Source organism: Brienomyrus brachyistius, chromosome 18, assembly GCF_023856365.1.
Source record: "Brienomyrus brachyistius isolate T26 chromosome 18, BBRACH_0.4, whole genome shotgun sequence".
Classification (NCBI taxonomy): domain Eukaryota; kingdom Metazoa; phylum Chordata; class Actinopteri; order Osteoglossiformes; family Mormyridae; genus Brienomyrus; species Brienomyrus brachyistius.
This window is the reverse complement of record NC_064550.1, coordinates 21803268-21822914: the sequence shown is the minus strand read 5'-3', so window position 1 is coordinate 21822914 and position 19647 is coordinate 21803268. Positions and strand designations below refer to the sequence as shown.

General features: G+C 43.1%; 1 protein-coding gene across 1 annotated transcript; it reads right to left on the bottom strand.

Moving 5' to 3' along the window:
• Positions 1–12545: 12545 nt before the first annotated feature.
• On the bottom strand, positions 12546–18520 carry LOC125712712 (adenosine receptor A1-like). Its single transcript, XM_048983079.1, has 2 exons — positions 17348–18520; positions 12546–16165 (listed from the first exon to the last, which is right to left on the bottom strand). The coding sequence occupies exons 1-2, from the start codon at positions 17686–17688 to the stop codon at positions 15502–15504; spliced, it is 1005 nt and encodes a 334-aa protein (XP_048839036.1). The 5' UTR covers positions 17689–18520; the 3' UTR covers positions 12546–15501.
• Positions 18521–19647: the final 1127 nt, after the last annotated feature.

The window sequence follows — 19647 nt, the reverse complement described above, 5'->3', positions numbered from 1 at the left end:
ACCAGAGGACAAGGATGTATCTCTGGTGCCGGGTGCTGCTGTTCCAGAATGGGCATTTGGTGCAGGTGCTTGGCATTTGAAGCTTGGAAATAACAGACTCTGGCAAAAAGAAACGCTGATGAATGCTGGATATTGTTTGCAAAAAAATAGGGTTTTATTTGGCTCAGTTTACAAACTCATCTAAGCAGCGAACTCTTTCTTTAAGTAGGGATTCCTGTGGATGCATTTTTAAACAGTCAATTCTAAGCAATCAATTCACTTAATTTTGCATAATAATCTTGTATAAGATTGCTTGTAGTATAAAAAGTCCACTCGCCCATCTTCAACCCCTGAGCTTGTACTTCATATACTGACCAACGCCCCATTAATGATTAACTCATAGTTTGGATATTATTACCTGGGAAAGATTAACATGTTCCATGCAGGCACTTTGCACCGTTACATAAGCGATCTGTTGGGACCCTATATGTAGATAAAATAATGTGATCCCATACGTGCGCTAACACATACGGCAAACAAGACACAGTTTTGTCACCCCCCCCCCCCCCCCCCAAGTGGAAACATCCGGCTATGCTTTAAAACTCATGTTGACACCATCAACTTTTACAGACGGGGTGCCCATTGCTTCCGGGATAGGCTCCGGACCCCCCGCGATAAGCGGTTTGGAAAATGGATGGTCAGCTTGTTACGCATGCATAGTTTCTTTATGAACTACTCTGCCATCGCTTGTACTAATCCCTCATATTCCGAGCTAGTATATACCATGTTATCAATTTTTTTAGTTGAATTACGATTCTCTAAATATATCCCACTTTTGGGACGCATATGTAGGGCTGGAAACTAAATTCGACAAAGAGTAAAGGCGAATACTAAAAAAAACCGCCGATTAGTTAAAAAACAAATGCATGCAGTGCTGTCAAAGTTGATGTGTTAGCGTTAATTTTAAACTCGCAACGCGTTATAATTTATTTGCGCTCCCGCATTTGTTAATTTTGATACCAGCGGAAGTAGTAGAATAGCATGAGCAATGCTTTTTAATAGGGACCTTTAATACTGGCAAGCTGCATGGAATTGAAACGAGAAAATAGATGCATCGCTGAAGCATCCCACTGTAGACTTAAATATAGTGACTATTTGATAACCAGAAAATATATGGAGAGCTGGGTGACTGGTAGGGATTGGATGTGTTCCGACCACGTTACCATGTGGTGCTCAGACTGAATAAACTGCTTATGCAAATTAATAAATGATATATTTGAAAAAAAGGTCAATATATGAAATATGATGCGAAAATAACTTTATTACAGGGCAATTCATTATTGCAAGGTATGATATATTTTATTATGCCTTTTGCTTGAAAAGTATATTGTAGGCTGAACCAATAATTTTTTTCCGAAATAACCCAGTTGGCTAGTAACGAAAATTCTTAAGTTCCACCCTTACTCACATATCAGTTATCGAATATTTTACTTTTCTCTTATACAGATTCCAGATGCATTATAGAATTCCCTCATCTGTACAGAATTTCAGCAGGTGTCAGGGTCAGCACTCGCCTGCCCGAGTCTTTCGTGTCTTCTCCCCATTTGGCCAGCAGGTGTCGCTAACCATCCTGTCCTGCATGGCTCAGTGAGCTAATTGCGCAGCCTATAAACCCCTCTGTGGTGTGTTCAAATCCCACCTCCTCTGTTTGTGTAGATTCCTTTTCCATTGGTTTTCTAGTTCCTGTGTTTCATAACTTGTTTTGGTTTTTGCTTTGTACCCGTGGTTGTGTTTTACCTGTCTTTGTTATTCCTCTGGTGTTACATTCTGTTTCTCTGTTAAGTTACCTGATTAATTAGTCGTTTCACCTGTTGCCTGTCTTCTTGTGCCAGTCCTTATGTGTTCTACCCTGATTGGTTGATTGTTTCATTTCTCACTCCTGCTGCATCATTTCCTGGTTCATTTTCTATATTTATGTTCCCGCCTTAGTTCACTTCCCCAGTGGGTCGCTGTTGGATGTCACGTTCTCGCATTAGGTGTAGTTCATGTGCTTTTCACTGGGTGTTTCAGAGTCTTAGAAGTTATCCTGTGTTGTGTTATTTATACTTTGCCTGCCCCTTGTTGCCCTGACCCATTTGTAGTTAGTCTTTGTTTTTCCCTCTTTTGGTTTTTGACCCCTCAGGGTCTATATTTTTTTGTAGTGTTCCCAGTGTTTTCAGTTCTGTTGTTAAACCCTGTTCGTCCTGTCAACCGCCACTGGATCAGCGTCTGCCTGCCCCGTCCTCGTCCAGAAAGTCCTGAATCCATGACAGCAGGCAGATATGTTTTAATTTGTAAAAGGGCAGTGAAGCTTTAATGTTGCCCCATGAACTGAAATTTGAAACACAAAACATAAATGTCATGCCCGGCTCGTCCGCTCCTCCTGTGTGCCACGCCCCCTGATTACCCACGTGTTTTCTCCCAATTGTACCCAGCTGTATCTAGTTCATGTGCTCAGTCCTGTGTATTTCAGTCCGTGTCTTACCTGAGTCCTTCGTCCGTCATTGATGTCAGTCAGTGTCCGATGTTCCCTGTTCCCCGAAAACCTTTGATTAAATCCCCGTTTGCCCCGAATCCTGCCTGCCTGCTTCCTGATTCCCCGCTTGCCCTCACGATCGCCGCTCTGCCCGCGGTCGCCCGTGACAATAAATGTCACTCAGCCTGCACAATTTTAATGCCAAGGTGCACATCTGCATGAGACATTTTTAATCCTTAATGCTAATTTTGATGCTTTAATACTTAACATTACGACTCCGAGAGTGACTAGGACTTAACGGATTGCAGTTATGTCTGATTCATACTGTACATAGACGTTACAATGGTGGAACATAGTCAGATACATCCTGACTTTCAATAGAATTGTGGTAAATTGTAATTATGCTTTCATTTACACATAGTATAATCTGTTTAAAATTACATTATGGTTCTGGAAGTTTAAGGGCATTCAAATGATCACTTTAGGACTCATTTTTCACAACTGAATAACTTGTAATCATGGCCCATGGTGTGTGTTGGTTCAATATAGTCTGTGCCCAGTAATGGGCTGTACCATCCCCTCCAGGGGGTATCCCTGTCCTGCATCCTAGACTTGGTTCCTTCTCTGGTCTTATGAAACCAAATCCCCTATGAAGTTAGAAGCACCTGCTGGTAGTGGCATGGAGCAGGGGCCACCCAAACGGATTGTTTGCGTAGACAGACTGCCGCTGGTGCCCACACGAATGCCCACCCAAGGAAGGCGTCCCTCTAAAGCCGCTGGTGCCCACATGAATGCCCACCTAAGGAAGGCGTCCCTCTACAGCCGCCGGTGCCCACACGAATGCCCACCCAAGGAAGGCGTCCCTCTAAAGCCGCCGGTGCCCACACGAATGCCCACCCAAGGAAGGCGTCCCTCTAAAGCCGCCGGTGCCCACACGAATGCCCACCCAAGGAAGGCGTCCCTCTAAAGCCGCCGGTGCCCACACGAATGCCCACCCAAGGACGGCGTCCCTCTAAAGCCGCCGGTGCCCACACGAATGCCCACCCAAGGACGGCGTCCCTCTAAAGCCGCTGGTGCCCACACGAATGCCCACCTAAGGAAGGCGTCCCTCTAAAGCCGCTGGTGCCCACACGAATGCCCACCCAATGACGGCGTCCCTCTACAGCCGCCGGTGCCCACACGAATGCCCACCCAATGACGGCGTCCCTCTAAAGCCGCCGGTGCCCACACGAATGCCCACCTAAGGACGGCGTCCCTCTAAAGCCGCTGGTGCCCACACGAATGCCCACCTAAGGACGGCGTCCCTCTAAAGCCGCTGGTGCCCACACGAATGCCCACCTAAGGACGGCGTCCCTCTAAAGCCGCTGGTGCCCACACGAATGCCCACCTAAGGATGGCGCCTACCTTCCAGGGTTCCCCTGCTTTGTACACTTCATTGCATGGGATAGTCTACAGCAGTGTTTGCCAATCCAGTCCTCGAGGACCTCCAGACAGTCCCAATTTTTGCTCCCTCCCAGCTCCCCAAAAATGCAGACTGTCTGGGGGTTTTTGAGGCCTGAATAGCAAACATTACTGTAGAGTATTAGAGGGCTACAGACTCACTAATCCAGTCCAATATAAGACGTTGGAAGACGAATGAACTATACACAGTAATACTAATAAATTAAAATATTAATAATTATGACACACTAAGGTTAAAAGAACGAAAACCTAACTACAGTGATAGGTGAAAATATAAGGGCTTTAAACCTTTGCAGGCGTTTGTCGTTTAAATTTTATAATTTGGACCCGGAAATATACGAGGAAACGTAATCGACAGAAGTAGTTTCTCGCGATTTGTTTTTTTATGCAAAGATTGCGGTTCTTTTGGCCTCCAGTAAAGTGGTAGCACACTGTGAAGAGCGCGAAGTAACAGCCTGTCATAAATGTAGACATTGCGGAGGGCGGAGCTTTTAATAAGATATCTTCGCCGTTAGGGTATGGAAACGAATCAAGGAAGTATGAGGGAAAAGGGGAAAATACGACATTGAAGCCTGTGCTGAGACCTCGTTTGAATTTTTTAAATATTCATTAAGAATTTTATATCGTGAGTCGAGATATCTCCAAGCTATATAACTATATTGGGGATAGGTGGTCGGAAAACAGGATTTTTACATTGAGATCGCAGTTCTGCTATTGTAAGAAATGGCTCCACGGATGGTAGAAGAACAAACAAACATGATTATAAATTGTCTTTTTGAAGACGTGATGGTCAAATTTAAGTACGAACGCGGCTTTACGGAACCGGACGGCGTTGCTTTGCATTGCGCAGGTGAGCAGGTTTGTTTACGTCCCGTTTTTAATGCATAAACGACCAAAGCGGCATAAATGAATGGTGTTTGTATGACGGCACGGGGCGCATAGCCTCGCTTTCCCAAACATATTCATCATGTGCTAATCGTTTTTTGTCCAGATGCAGTTCTTTTATATACTGTTAGCTCCTTGATACAGTTACATGTAAAGCTTTTAATAAGCAATGTGGGTAAGCAACTTATACACGTTTACTTAAAACGTGTAAATGATTAGATTTATTTTGATTAAGAAATGGGGTGGCCAACTAGGCAATAGGAAGGTATCTATTATTATTGTTATTATTATTATTGTGTAAACTGGGTGACGTCAGCTGTTGGTCGGTCTCTCGATGACTTAATCCCTTAGGTTACTAGGTATCTCATCCCCCAGCCCCTAAAGCAGGTTTTGTTTCCGTTACACGATTAAACTTTTACATTTTTTACATTTATATTTTTGATATTTGTATTAATCGTCTTTGCTTATTTTAAAGCAATCATCTAAAACTACATTCGCAGGACAGTTTCCTGTCCACGCTTACCCAGTCCGAATTTATGTATTTTCATAATTCATTGAAAGTGTAACCATTCATTTTACTAACTGCCCACAAGCATGGAGAGATGTTGACGGGAAAGTTGCATTAGATATGCGGAGTGTTTTTTTTTTGTCTCAAACACTATACTGTAGCCTATTGTATTGTACTCAGTAAACTGCTTTACAGAGGATTCGGAGGACGTGTTTGACCCTAGACTGATCGCCGAGAAGCTGCGATCGCTGGGTGATGATTACGACGAGAAGGTGTTACAGCCGCTGATGAATGAGCTTCAAAACGCCGCTGTGGACAAGGTGAGCTAATATGTATATTTCTTAAAGTAACAGGTGAACGGGTAGAATAAGCAAGACAGTGTTTGATTATGAACATTAATCCTAACCTGCTTATCGTTTTTATTAAAGTACCGAAGCAATAATTAATGTTTTATAAAATAAAAGTCCTGGTCTCCCCCCCCCCCCCCACCCCAGATGCAGACAGCATTTAAAAGCAGTGTGGAGCACCTCTGTGAATCATGGGTGGCCCAGAGTGGAGGGGTTGCGGTCGAACCCCAGCTGCTGAAGGCAGCCGTCACGCTGGGCTTGTACGTCAAGAAGAAGAGTCCAGACCTGAGCGCCGTCGTCCAGGGAGCCATGGCGACCTTCATCAACACGAACCTGGCCAATTGGGTGTTTCAGCAAGGTGGCTGGGTGGGTAGCGAGCGGATGATGTCATCTGTACTGGCAGTAATGAGCGCGTGACTGCAGGGATTACAAGGGCCTTCTGAGGATATGTAATATGAAATCAAAGAATGTCCGAATTTCAGAGGAGGACATGCAAACTACACACACATCGAGTCAATCAGTTTTGATATAATATGCAGTTACTGTGTTTTACCTTTTGTAGGGCAGTATGGATAGCCTGTTTACATCTGAACCACTTTACATTTCACAGTAAGAAAAGTTTGGTTTGATTAACATGGAAACGGAGGCATTCTGGGTCTGGTGTTTATGACCCTGAGCCTGGAGCCCGTATCACAAAGCAAGGTGGTCAACTAGATAACTTGTCAGATTTAAGGTACTCCAGCTGACGTGGACTTCGTCCTTGATCTCTTCCATTTAGCCCAGACTACCTTAAATCTGAAAACAAGTTATCTTGCTAACCCAAAAATCCAGCTTCATGATACAGGACCCTCCCTAGTTGTGTAATTAGGCCTTAGTTATCTGTAATTAGTTATCTGTCGTTCTCTCTACACTGGCTTGTATAACAGTGTTTCTCAACCCAGTCCTGGGGAGCCCCCACACAGTCCACATTTTCCTCCCTCCCAGCTCCCAGCCAATCAAGGAAACCGAATACCTGGCAGCAGGCATGTTGGGAGTTCGGTGGGAGCAAAAATGTGGACTGTCTCTGCATCCCCTGGGACTGGCCTGAGAAATCCTGCTGCAGAGTACCTGACATTTGTTGTTCTCTGGGCTGATGTAGCACATCTTGGTTTCCACACTTGATACTGATGAATGGTTTTATTTTTTTAGGCACAAGTCACGCTGGAATAAGGATCCAAAGTTCAACAAAGGCCTGAACTCTGGACGTAAAGACCTACCTCAGGTGGCTCTCGAGACTCTGTATGCTACCCAGGGATACGTTCAAAGGTCGGGCTTGGGGGGGGGAGGGGCTTAAAAGGGGAGAGTCCAGGTCTAGAATGATTACCGTGGGGATTTAGAACATTCAAAGCAGGTGCTCCTAATTGACGCTTTGTAATGGCCAGTGAAAAAAAGCAATAGATCAAGGAATGAACTGCAGTGGTTATTGACAGGGGTGCTTGTAGCTGGCGCAGTAGATACCGGGCACTGGCATTTGTGTTAGGATGTCATTTAATCATCCTTGGATAAGTTAATAAATTAAATCGTAATGTGAATCAGAGCCTGACCAACACTCACACACGCCCCCCCTCGTGCACAATCGCTCACTGTAAGGCCACGCAGCCCTATTTCCTTCTGCTTAATCTGTGGTGTTTTGCTGTGTTTTATCGAGATCTATTGCGGGTCAATATTCTCATTCTGCTCTCCCGTGAAGTGTCTTCATGTCAGACTCTTCGAAGGAAGAAATTACAAGCCGTCGTTCAGCATTTCAGTCTAACCACGTTTCACTCGATCGTTTTGAACATATGTGAACAGTTGACCAAAATAAACATCGTAATGTTTACATATTGGTTTTGGCCGGTGTGCTCTGTGGGGAAAAACCTGCCCATTTCTGTATGTTACTTGTTTCAGGTGGTAATACAAACTTTGATTGGAATAATCTATACCTAGTTTTATATATATGTATATGTATGTTGGTTTCGTTTAATGTTTATGTTAAAAAATAACTATATAATTTATATGTTGCCCTGCCATTTTCAGTCCCTCATTTATGTGTATGTGCAGTGGCTAATATTACTTCATTATGTACTGTAGCTGCCATCCTCACTTGGTTCAGCATTCTGTAAACAGGTGTACAGACATTCTACATTCATGGTCTACTGTACTGCCTGCACTACCAAGAATAGCCTCTAGAGGGAGCTCACCGCAAACCAACATTTATTGCATATAGACATTCGTTTGGCAGATTCGTTTGTCCCAATCAACATACAAGTGAGGTTGATGATACATAACCATTCAGTTATCAAAGTGCAAGCTTAGATTCTAAGGGCTGTCGGGTTCGTCCGGTGTTTATGTTAAAAAATAACTAAATAAATAATGTGGTACAATTATAATTTAAAGCGAACACGGTGCAAAGTGGTTCACTACACTCTTTAGCTCTGTGTTATATGTATAAGTAGGCTGAGCTTCCAGTGAGTGACCGGGAACAGGTGCTAGATAGCTATTGGGAAAAGGGTATAAAAACATTGGATTTGTAATCGCAAACGATGCAACGTATAATCAGCAAAAATCTCGCTAGAGAGAATCTAGTAAGTAACTAAATGCAATAAACGGGAACACTAAAGAGTGTTCGATAGTGCCAAGCACACCTTAATAAATATGAATAAGTTGGGACCCTAAGTTGTCATTTGTCACCTTCTTCCCATAACAGGCTCATCAGATAGGTGGCTCGGCATTTACGTCACTGTATCACGTGGTTGCTATGACGCTTCAGTTATCCATTTTTCCTATTAAAATGTTTTCCGCACTCTGGTCAACAGGGGGCATCCTCGAGCTAGAAGCACAGTGCAGCGTTAGATGATTGTTTATTTATTTTAAAACAGCGCTTTATTTACGTTCCCGTCACAGTAAATAGCGCACAGCAGGAAACATATAGAAGGTATTTAGTTCCATTTTTAGTGAATGCCTCTCTGGCCCGTGTAGTTTCAAGGATATTTTTATCGATTCTTTTATTGATATTTCTGGGCATTGTTGAAATGGCAACTGTTATATAGAGACACAATAAACATCCACCCCTCCATCAATCCTGTTTCTGTGATTTTAAATAAATCAATACATTTAAAATATTAATTGAGACTATTTTCGTATTATTGCTTTGTGCTGTGTTTTGAGGTATTTTGATATTGGATGATTTGAATTCTGAAGAAAATCTTTTAAATGGCTACATTTGTAATTTATAATAGGATAGCGATGGAATTAGTTTTATGAATGATTTTGATGTCCAGTTCATTATTTAGTTACAGAAGTGATGTTATGTCATTATGAGTTATGCCATGTGTCACACACCCTTGCAGCATACTTCCATTTTTTGATTAAATTTTTTATTTCCAAGAAATTTGTTTAGCTCGATTCGCATTAGCAATTGCAAATCCAATCTTTGCTTAAAGGTACAAAGATGTATGGATTCCCATGTTCAATCTGCATGTTTCAAATTCTTACCAGAAGCAATTTACTCGAATGAAATGCGAATTTACTTTATCTCAGGAAATGTTTTTAATAGTGGAAAAACTACTCATGTCTTGAGACACTTCTTTGAGTTTAAAATCAGTGTTTCTAAGAGCTAACTAATTAACTTGTAATTATGATTCGCCATACAATGTATTATTGTAATGATAAATTGTTCCATAGTCATGAAAACAATAAAGTTGGTAAGAATGGTCCATCCCGTATTTTTAGATTTTTTATTTTTGTACACAGTCATGTGACCATTGCCAGCCTAGGAAGTTAGGGGTATAAAAAGCACTTTCTGGACATGGTCTAACCACCATTAATTTTGTGTACAGAACAGAACTCTAAGGAGGTTCTAGGAGTCTGTGGACTTTGAACATACAATGGGATGGGATTAAAAAGAACTTTTTACTTTGATGTTTAATACTATGGCAATTATTCAGATAACAGAGATTGCATTGTAGTTCCCTTTTGTCCTGTTTTTACACAAACAGCTTTGTTAAGTAACGGAAAATTATAATAATAATAGTCTCCGGACCTGGTAGGTGATTATAACTCTGGGCCTGAGAGGTGATGTTTGCTGCCTGGGTGTAAGTAGGGAATTAAAATCAGAGTTTCAAATCATGGAGGGTCTAGAGTGGGAGGAGACGGCGAACAGATTGCGCAGCGTTAACTATGAATGTGATTTCCAATGCAGATTAGTTACCCTTTAGGTACTCGCCAAGAATAATTAGAAAATGATTTACTGTACGTCTGTGCTTATAAAAAGTAATATAAATGAATTACCACGCTTTGGAGGTGGAAGTCATACCCATGTCTCCACTTAGCACTGTGTTGCCAAGTTTCCCTCATTACCCCTTTCGTCCAATGAAAACGGCTTATAAATCCTCAACCAGTAAAGTGCCATACCATTGGGTGGCGGAGGGTCACATGTGCGTGAATGCGACGCGGCACACGCACACCCTGGCACACAAAGGTGCTAATAAGGAATGGCATAATCATCTCCACAGGAGCACAGTAAACAAACATGACACCATGTGCACAAGTGGACACAAACGCCTCTTGTGGCGACGTCAGTAGATAGGGTGAGGTAATACCCACTTATAGTTATCACAGTGACAGCCCAGGAGATCTACAGCTACAGTGATGTGTGGAAACCTCCGGCAGTCACAGAGAATGTTTAAGGATATTCATCTGGGTAACAGGAGTATTTACTCAAAAAGAAAACACAGTTTGACATCAGATATGTGAAAATTAAGTGTAAGACAATAAACAATACACAAGAACTTCTTTTGTTCTCCAACAGTTAGATGAACCTTCACTTTGTCTCCCAAACCTCTTCTCAGGGGCACCTCATCCTTTCCATGCATTTGTTGAAGTTCACCAACAGTTCAATTAATTAATTTGAGGTGGAGTAGTGGTGGAGTCAAATATATGTGGGTGGATTTGATGGTCGCTACGAATTCTGGGGTGACTTTAGGAGAGGTTTCGAAATGGCTAAGCGGGCACGCTATGACAGACATATTAGTGTAGTATTACACCAACGTGATGACCATTTAAACATTATTTTCTTCGACTGCCTAAGACAGGATGGCGGCATGTACTCCTAACCTGGAGGTTATTTGAAGACATCCTTAGGATCTTCTACAATTAAGGTACCAGTGAAATTAGCAGGGTGTGTGGGTTGGCGCCCCATCCTGGGTGGTTCCCTGTCTTGCACTTTTAGCCTCTGGAATAGGCTCCAGACCCCCCACGACCCTGAATAGGACAAGCAGTTACAGGAAATGGATGGATGGATGGATGGATGGATGGATGGATGGAAGGTACAGCTACAGGGTCAGTTGCTGTTAGGCACTTAGAGTAGAGTTGGGTATCTCTCAGTTGGTAGCGAAGTGTAAGTGTTGCAACTCTCCACCTTACACCTTAACAGTTTGAATATGACTTCAGCAGCTTGTGTAAATCTGGAAGGTGGTTTACATGCTTAGACCCAAAACAACCATATCCTCAGCTGAAACAAATGCAACAGTAGCTGAGTCTGAATTAAAACAGTTGTCAGTTACAGAGAACATTCCCAAGCCCCTTCAGCAGTGCTGCATAGATCTGTGAAAATAGCTCTCGCCCCAGTTTTTGAAATTAGGAGATGTGTTGGCCCATTATTTGCTAAACTCTGGTCTATTTGCAGATCCTTATCCCTGCCTCGTGCCCATTGCACAAATTGGGATGAAGTCCCCAGCAGCAGGTTCTGGGCATGTGTTCTATAGGGGGAACAAGAGAGAAAGCAAAATCCAAACATATACCATGGTACATCTGAAGTAAATGAATGAATGAATGAATGAATGAGTGAATGAATGCACTTGTCACCTGACTCCATCCAGCCCCTTCCCCTCCTATTCAATGGTTCTGGGGGGGGGGTTCACATTCACTGCACAGTGATGTTAGTTGAGCTTATTCCAAAGTACTTCTTATACATCCATTTTCGAGATCCATTTGACTAATTGGGTTTGTATACAGCCGCAGCAATCAGGCACCGTCAGACGCAGCACATCTGCCGCGCAACGCAGGACGCTCACCAGCACACAGTCTGCAAGGTGGGAAACGTGCTCCTGCGCTTCGAAGGCTGTAATGCAGACGTCTCTGGCAAGGTTTAATCGCTGATTTAACTCAATGCATAAACATACATCATAAATAACCTTGAACAAATGAAATGAGTGTTAAATGTTAAATGAGACCCAAGTTTCTTGTAACACTGGGTGGAGAGATCCTGCAGCGTACAGATAGACTTAAAGAAGACTCAGTGCTGGCTTGTTTAAAAGCAAGGGGAGCAGTAATAAGTTTTGGAATGTGTGTTTGCTGTACTCTGATATCCATAACCATTAATACAGTTTTGGAAAGAACTATTTGGTGAACAATAAAATCGTTAAAGTGGATGTTCAAAGTTAGCCTCCAGCATGATGGTTTGATGTTTTCCTATTTTTACTATAGCTGGGATTTACATCACTGGCGAGCGAAATGAACAATGTGATCAAACTGTACAGCCGCTCACAGCTGGAAGCTGATTAACAGTGATTCCACGGAGTATGCGCCATTTATTTATACCTCTAGTAAAAAGGATTCTTGAGGATTAAGAACTGGGAACAAGTGGGGGATCCTATCGTTGAATGTAAGTACAGCTGCAGGGAGATTATGGAATAAGGTCGCAGATCAGTGATGTCGCATGAATGCAATTAGAGTTCAAGCTTCTTGGCATGAGACGATGTTTTTGACATATGCAGTATTATGGCATATAGAATGGTTACATTTAGATGTATAAAGTCTATACACATCTGCATTTTGTTCATCGTAATTATTTTTAATAAAGACAGGTAAGGGGGCACATGCTGATTGTATCCCATCGCTTCCCCCACCACATGATGAACCACCTCAGGGATGAGAACCACAGAGGAGCCGTGCAGTGGGTGATACCTCAGTACCACACCAGTCCAAATGGACCAGTGTGAGTTTTTTTTTTCCAGTGGCTGGAGTGCCAATCCTGCCACCAACCCCCAAATTTTCCCAGTAAGTTGGAGGACCTCCTTATAGGGGCTGGATGTAGATTAACATCACACCCAGGATGGAGCAATTGCTGGTTAAGGGCTTTGATCAAGGGCCCAACAGAGTAGGATCACTGCTGGTATTCATGGGATTTTTACTGGCACAGATCCCTAGCCTCAGAGCCCGTTCTTTGAGACAGAAATCAATAAAATCTGCACATTAGCTGTACAACAGAGTAATGTACAACATTGCCCTGTTCTCTCTATTCTTTATTTATGTTTGTTTCCTTAATATTCCATAATATTCTATTTTTCTGAATACTCCATTTGTATACTGTATACTTTTTTGAGAATAGAATTTCCCTCTGGGATCAAGGAAATTTATCTCATCTTATTCTGATAAAATATTGTGGACGTGTCATAAAAGTGGTTTACAAGTTAAGGGTTGTAAGGTATATGCAGCTATATATTGGGGATAGCTTTGATATTTTTCCAAAGCGCTACATGTCAATAAAGGCTACGTGCTCACAAAGATGCTTGGAAATATCGTTCCATTTATATAAAAGCGTTCCACCTTTTATATAAATGGTATATATCAGGAGGGTCTGGGAAGGCAGTCTGTGCTTTCATCCTGCATCAATGGCTTGAAAGGTATGTATATAAATCATTCAACCACGGAACGGAATTTAGGAGAACGATACTTGTATAAAACAAGCGGCTGCAACTCTGTAGTGAACTATCAGTTGGGAGATGGATGGAAGAATGGATGGTCTGAATGTACATGCCGTTGACAATCAGGCCATTGATAAACGCGCCATTGACAATCGTTAGTCAAAGAGAGAGTTGGGTCATTCATAGACAAACAGGAAGGTGCTGCATATTGTATTAACATGCCTACTGTATCCATCCAATCTCAATAATGCATATCTAGTACAGGTTTGTGGATGAATATATTAAGTTCTGAAATCACAATAAAATGGTTTCGGGGAGGTGGAACTTGTCTCGGCTCCTGTCTCATGTCTTTTCAGGATGCATCAAATCATATCTGAATGAAAACGTCTACATATTCAAGACGGATTTATGAAAGCCTATTATTTACAGTGGTACATGCAACAAAGAAAATTGTTTCCCCCAATCTAGGATTATATGCGGTATCAGTCCAGTGCAAATTTACTCCAATCCAGATAAGCGTACAGAAAAATACACACTGCTTTATATGAAACATGATATTCATGAATGCAGCAGGCGCTGCCATTGAGATCACCTTTATTTACAGGGTTAGAACTGGACGAGATGTTGGTGGGTCCTAGTCTAACATCACACGGCTAGGAGATACAGATGAGGTCTAAGTGACTGCTTGGCTGTTTACAGTGTTTCTCTCCCACCGTTTTTTAAACATTGTAACTGGAAAGTTGTGGATGCGAATGTTCTTCATGCTTTTGTAGATTCAATGCGTCAGGAAATACTGTAGATCTATGCCTTAAAGAAGACCCTAGAATCAGTATGGACAACGCAAGGCTGACAGTCGCGCACTACAGCCATGGCACGTTCATTGGTGAAGGGCAATACATTGAACCACTGATTCCTCAGATGTTGATCTAAGACCTTGGACATTACCAGCTTGGCTCTCTTTACATCGATTATCCAGCCTAAGCACGAAGAGCTGTAAATAAACACTGCCCTGCATATAAGTACCCACTACAGATCAATCCTTTTCATCCATATGAACAGGGGTGTGTACAGGGGCGGAGCCACAGGGGCACCCACCCCAGCCGAAAGCTGATTGGCCTCCGGAGTGCCCCCTCATCTGTCACTCACCGTTTCCAAGCATATCATTGGCTCATAATAAGGTTGGGCCCTTGGTATGAATTATGGGCCTTCTCATGTCCCCCACCTTTATAAACCTTAAAATTGCCCTTGTATATGAACCCCATAAATTCCCATTGTTCTTTGTGTCACATTAAAGTCTTAAATTGCCCTTTATCATACAGGCCAGGCTCCCAAATGTCTTTCTCCTCGGCCCTGGAGCAGCAGAAGTCCACCACGTAGCAACAGAGCGGAGGACTTACTTCTGAGGGAGACACACACTCGCGTCCTGGTAAAATATTGACCCTTTCGGTTGTACAAGAACCCCACTGGCATGATGATGCTATGGGGTTTTCTGAGCTGAAGTCACGTCATATTTAAGAACCGCCATATTTACACTAATTTGTAGCAATTCCTCCCCCCTCCCCCCACACACGCCCCCACATAATCCACCATTTACCACAACCTGCCCTTTGACGGATTACCACACAGGTTAACAATTAACAGCCTCTCACATCTAATTATGCAATCCCGTAAATTCCTTTATCCGTGCGAAGGTCATGTTCCAGGATGAATGAAAAAAAACATGCAGCAAATAAATATGAAATAATGTACAGTTTTTGGTCATTTCAGGTGCCTCTTTAGATTGGTAGCTCATGCCGAGTTTGCCGATTTAAGGAAAAGAACATAGTTTTTTTTTGGCATAAGAAACAGTGAAGTTTGCGGCAGATTTCGCTTAGGTGTTGGTGAAGGATCACTCAACCAAGTTAGCCCAGTTAGTTCGCCTAAAGAAATCCCCAGATTGAGTTAGGAATCATCGCAATTAAGTCATGATGGGGGATCGTCATACAATCACCTCGTTTTGATAAGATGCTTGTGGGGCATCTTAATCAACGCAGTTCCACGTGAGGCACTTCCAGGACTGCAGGGGGCGCCATTTTCGCCAGGTCAGGTCACGTTATGCTCCACCTGCAGCTGCTCAACCGGAAGGTTCACCCGTTCACTGACCTGTGGACCGGGGAAGGGACCTGGCTTACAGCAGAAGTATTGCTTCCAAATGGTGAGGAAGGCGGTGCGAAACTTCTTGATGCGAAAGGCGTAGACGATGGGGTTGACGGCCGAGTTGCCGTGGGTGAGCAGGATGGCGATGTAGATGAGGAACATGGGCTTCTCACAGCTGGGACAGAAAAGCGTCAGGCAGTTGAGGATGTGCAGAGGCAACCAGCTGATGGCGAAGAGGAAGAGAACCAGGGCCAGAGATTTGGCGAGATTCAGCTCCTTGCCGTAATACTTGCTGGGGTCGTTCTGGTTGGCCGTCACCTTCTTGCTCAGCTGTTTGTGGATCATGTAGAAGATCTCCACGTAGATGACGAGCATCAGCACAAGGGGCGGCAGCACCCAGCCGAAGAAGTTAAAGTAGACCATGTACTGCATGCTGATGACGTTCTCGAACTGGCAGGTCACGGTCAGGTCGGACCCCAGCGAGCCGTTCCCCTGCAGCTTCTGCAGGTTGTTCCAGCCGAGCATGGGAGTCAAGCCCACCAGGAAAGCCACGGTCCAGCACAACACGACCGCAGTCCCTGCCCTCCGGGATGTCACCACCTGCTTATAGCTACGGGGGGGGGGGACAGGGAGTATGTCAGACGCTGGATGTTAATGGCACTGTCAACATGGTGCACGTGTTAAATGTCTACAGTGTCCCACCCTTTGCCAATAACACAGAGTTCTTTTTGATCCACCTAATTTACACTCTTCCGCTGTCAAACTCACTTTTTCCATGGCTTTCAAATGTGGGTGAACGTCATGTAATTAGGTATCTGGGGTCCTAATAAACTTTCACTTCTTCAGTAAAACCAGGTTTTAACTTTGATTCTTACTGAACTCATAATGATCCTCTACTAAACATCATTTTATCCATCCATCCAATCATCCATCCATCCATACATGCTACTTATGCAATGCAGGTTTGCATGGATCATTTTATGTGCAGGACAATTACATATCCTGACCATACAGGGACATGAGGGACTCCCAGGACTTTCCAATCTATTTTTATGACGCCGCTCAATGTATGAGCTGCGTTTATCATTCATTTGCTTTTAACATTAACATAATTTGCACAATTAAAATAACAAAACGCAGCGCCGTCATATAAACACAAACCAATAACACTATTGTCAGATGCGTCAAGATTTTCTCTAGGCTGCTTTGCAATATTATATTATTAATATTATAATATGGCAAGTTTTTTTCAGTTGTGTTCAGGAACACCAAGCATAATGACCAGAATTCCTAGCGAATATATTCATTTCTCTGCTGGTAAAATGATAGGAGTACAATGAACTTATAATATGCAATTTAGTTTCGTCTACTTGTTTTATAATCTTAATAAATCTAATTTATAGCCGAGAGTAGGCGCTCAATTTAATTATATCACAGATACCCCGTTTATCTCAAACCAAAGATGCATAATGCATAAATGAGTCAAACAAAATGCGCATTTCCATATAACGAATTTGTCTAAGGCCCGTATCTACGTTTTAGACAATTCAGAGGAATAATGTTAAATTCTCTGCTTGTCAAATGGTAAACTCACTGCTTCGGACGGCACCGAAATACAGGACAATCAAATTCAAATATATTCCAATATTTGTTTATTTATAGAGAATATTTCATCGACTTTTTCAAGTGTCTAACATTTCTCCACATTTTACAGCTGCCCTTTTAAATGATCAGTGCAATAATCGTACATTATGAACGTATATTTAGTCTTGCCAGCTTCGCCACGCCTTACCTGGTTGGGATCTTAACTCTGAGGTACCGATCGATGGCAATTGCAAGCAGCGCCAGGATGGAACTTTGCGTCAGGACGAGCACGGTGCACGCCACCATCAGACAGCTGTAAAAGTGCGTCTGGAGACCGATGCTGATCGTGATGGCCAGGGGGATGACGAGAGCCCCCACGGCTATATCAGCCAGAGCCAAAGACACTATGAAGCAGAATGTCGTGTCTCTTAAATTTCGATTAATCTTCACCGCCCAGACCACCATCACGTTCCCGATGACGGAGGACACCGCTATTGCGACCTCCATGCCTATATACAGCGATTGGGATGGCGAGAGAGCAGCGGGCATCCTGACGGCTGTAGCAGCGCTGCTTAAACACACTTTTCAGAATCCATGCGAGCGGATCGTGGTCCTATAATATTTCATGATAATACGCGGAACGGCATTTTTAATAGATAATAGTTCTCTAAAAAAAATCATTTCAGAAGGTAGGAATGTTGCCAAATGTGTCAGTATAATATATTTCCCCCGTAACTGAAATACTAAATGCGATGGCTTATTTGATCTTGAATGGTAAGCGAGGAAACGTCTTTGAATGGCTTTGCTTAATATCCGAAGTTGCGAGTCAGAGCTCCCGGTGTTTTAATCTGTAGAAATGCATCGTTCGCCACCTTTTCCCGTCTTGTCCGGTGCATCGGTCCGACTGGCTGAACTATAGTGTCCGCGCACGGGAGCCGGCTGCGTTCGGATGGCGGTCCGGTGCACGAGGTGCCATCGCTGCCCAGTTTTCCCACCGCCTGACGGTAAATGGTAAATTGCGATGACCTCAAATAGCCGGCAGCTTTCCCTTTTCGCCCATGCCTTCCATTCCTTTGTTTTTTTCTCACCCTTTCCTGCTAGTTTCGCCTCTTTCTTTCCAAAGGGCTCCCGTTCGCCCATTCGCGTGAAAAATTATTGCTCATCTGGTGTCTTCGGTGAAGGCAATCGGTGAAAAATGAACTATGTAGGTACCTTTACGAAGCAGCTCAGCTTAGTTACTACCCACCCAGTCAGTCTCACAGCTGTCCAGTGAATTTGTGCCTCTTCTTTCCGCCGTAGCCGCCTGCTTTTCTTTCGCAAGCGCAACTTAGGATTCAAACTGCAAGATGTGCTTCCATGCAAAGAGGGCAGCGCTCGATAATTTCATTGTTTACTGAACGACCGGAAATAGGTTATTAAATTAATAAACCGTTGGTATTGTACTAAATATACCGGAGAAGCAGTTAACACTGTAATTAAAATCTATTCATTTGTTATGTTTCGACACGTTAGGTTTGTCAGTAGTTTAAGTGAATTGATGCTGGTTGTTGTTCTTTTTGATAAACTGATGCAAACACTGATAATGAACATCGCCGAAAACTAGTTCCGTCGATTTTTGGAGACTGGTTTTATGAGTCATAAAGGAAGTAGACGGACTAATCATATAAATAAAGTACATGGCATGGCGTTTGTGCCGTGCGTAAGCTGGCTGTCAGTAATTTAAATGTATATGAATGTACTGCAGGCCTAGGTGATTGTTGTCTGCGGAGGACCAAACCCAAGCCTCACCATGTCAGAAGCGGGCAGGAGAGTCAACAACAGATTTGTTAGATTTTACAGTACCATATGTTTGCATTTTATTTGTTTAGGGGGTTTGTGAGAGGAAGCAGGCTCGGTCTTTGGAGGCCTTGACCGTCAGCCTGTCAGTGAGCGGACGGACAAACATGTCTGTGGTATAAAAAAGGGAAGATTCAGTTTAGGGGATGATTTTGCATTTCATATCTGTGCTATGGCGTTGACCTCGGCTTCGAGCAAATGGGGGTTAAGAGCCTTGCAAGGCCCTATGGTGTCATCACTCTGCTGACTCAGGGATTTGAACCAGTGACCTTCTGAGCGCAAGCACAGCAGCTCAACCCCCTGAGCCATGCACCAGCCGCCCACTTTGGTTTCTTATTAATTCAGACTTTGATGTGTGGACAAAAATCTGTTCGTCCTCAAAGAAAAAACATAAAAACACATTTTTTTTAAAAAGGATTGCATGGGCCAGTATAAAATACCTCCAGGCAGGACAACATTAGCCGAGGTACATGAGAAGAGGGAAGCAGGCTGCTTGTGGATATTTAACTGCATTAATGCGTGAAGTGTGACAGTATGAGCCGTAATAAGTTCTGAGCAACATATTGGATTACTTTCTACAGTAGGTGGTACCTGTAGTATGGAGGATCCGATGCCCTGGGTTTGGAACTGATGGCGGAGTGGAATAAAGTGTAAGCGCTGTAAGCTCGGTTT

What these genes read in the sequence shown, in the direction of transcription:
- LOC125712712 (XM_048983079.1), bottom strand. Translation starts at nt 17,688, where the DNA reads ATGCCCGCTGCTCTCTCGCCATCCCAATCGCTGTATATAGGCATGGAG. An exon ending in AGAGTTAAGATCCCAACCAG is followed by an intron (nt 16,166 to 17,347) that starts GTAAGGCGTGGC and finishes CCCCCCCCGTAG; the next exon opens with CTATAAGCAGGTGGTGACAT.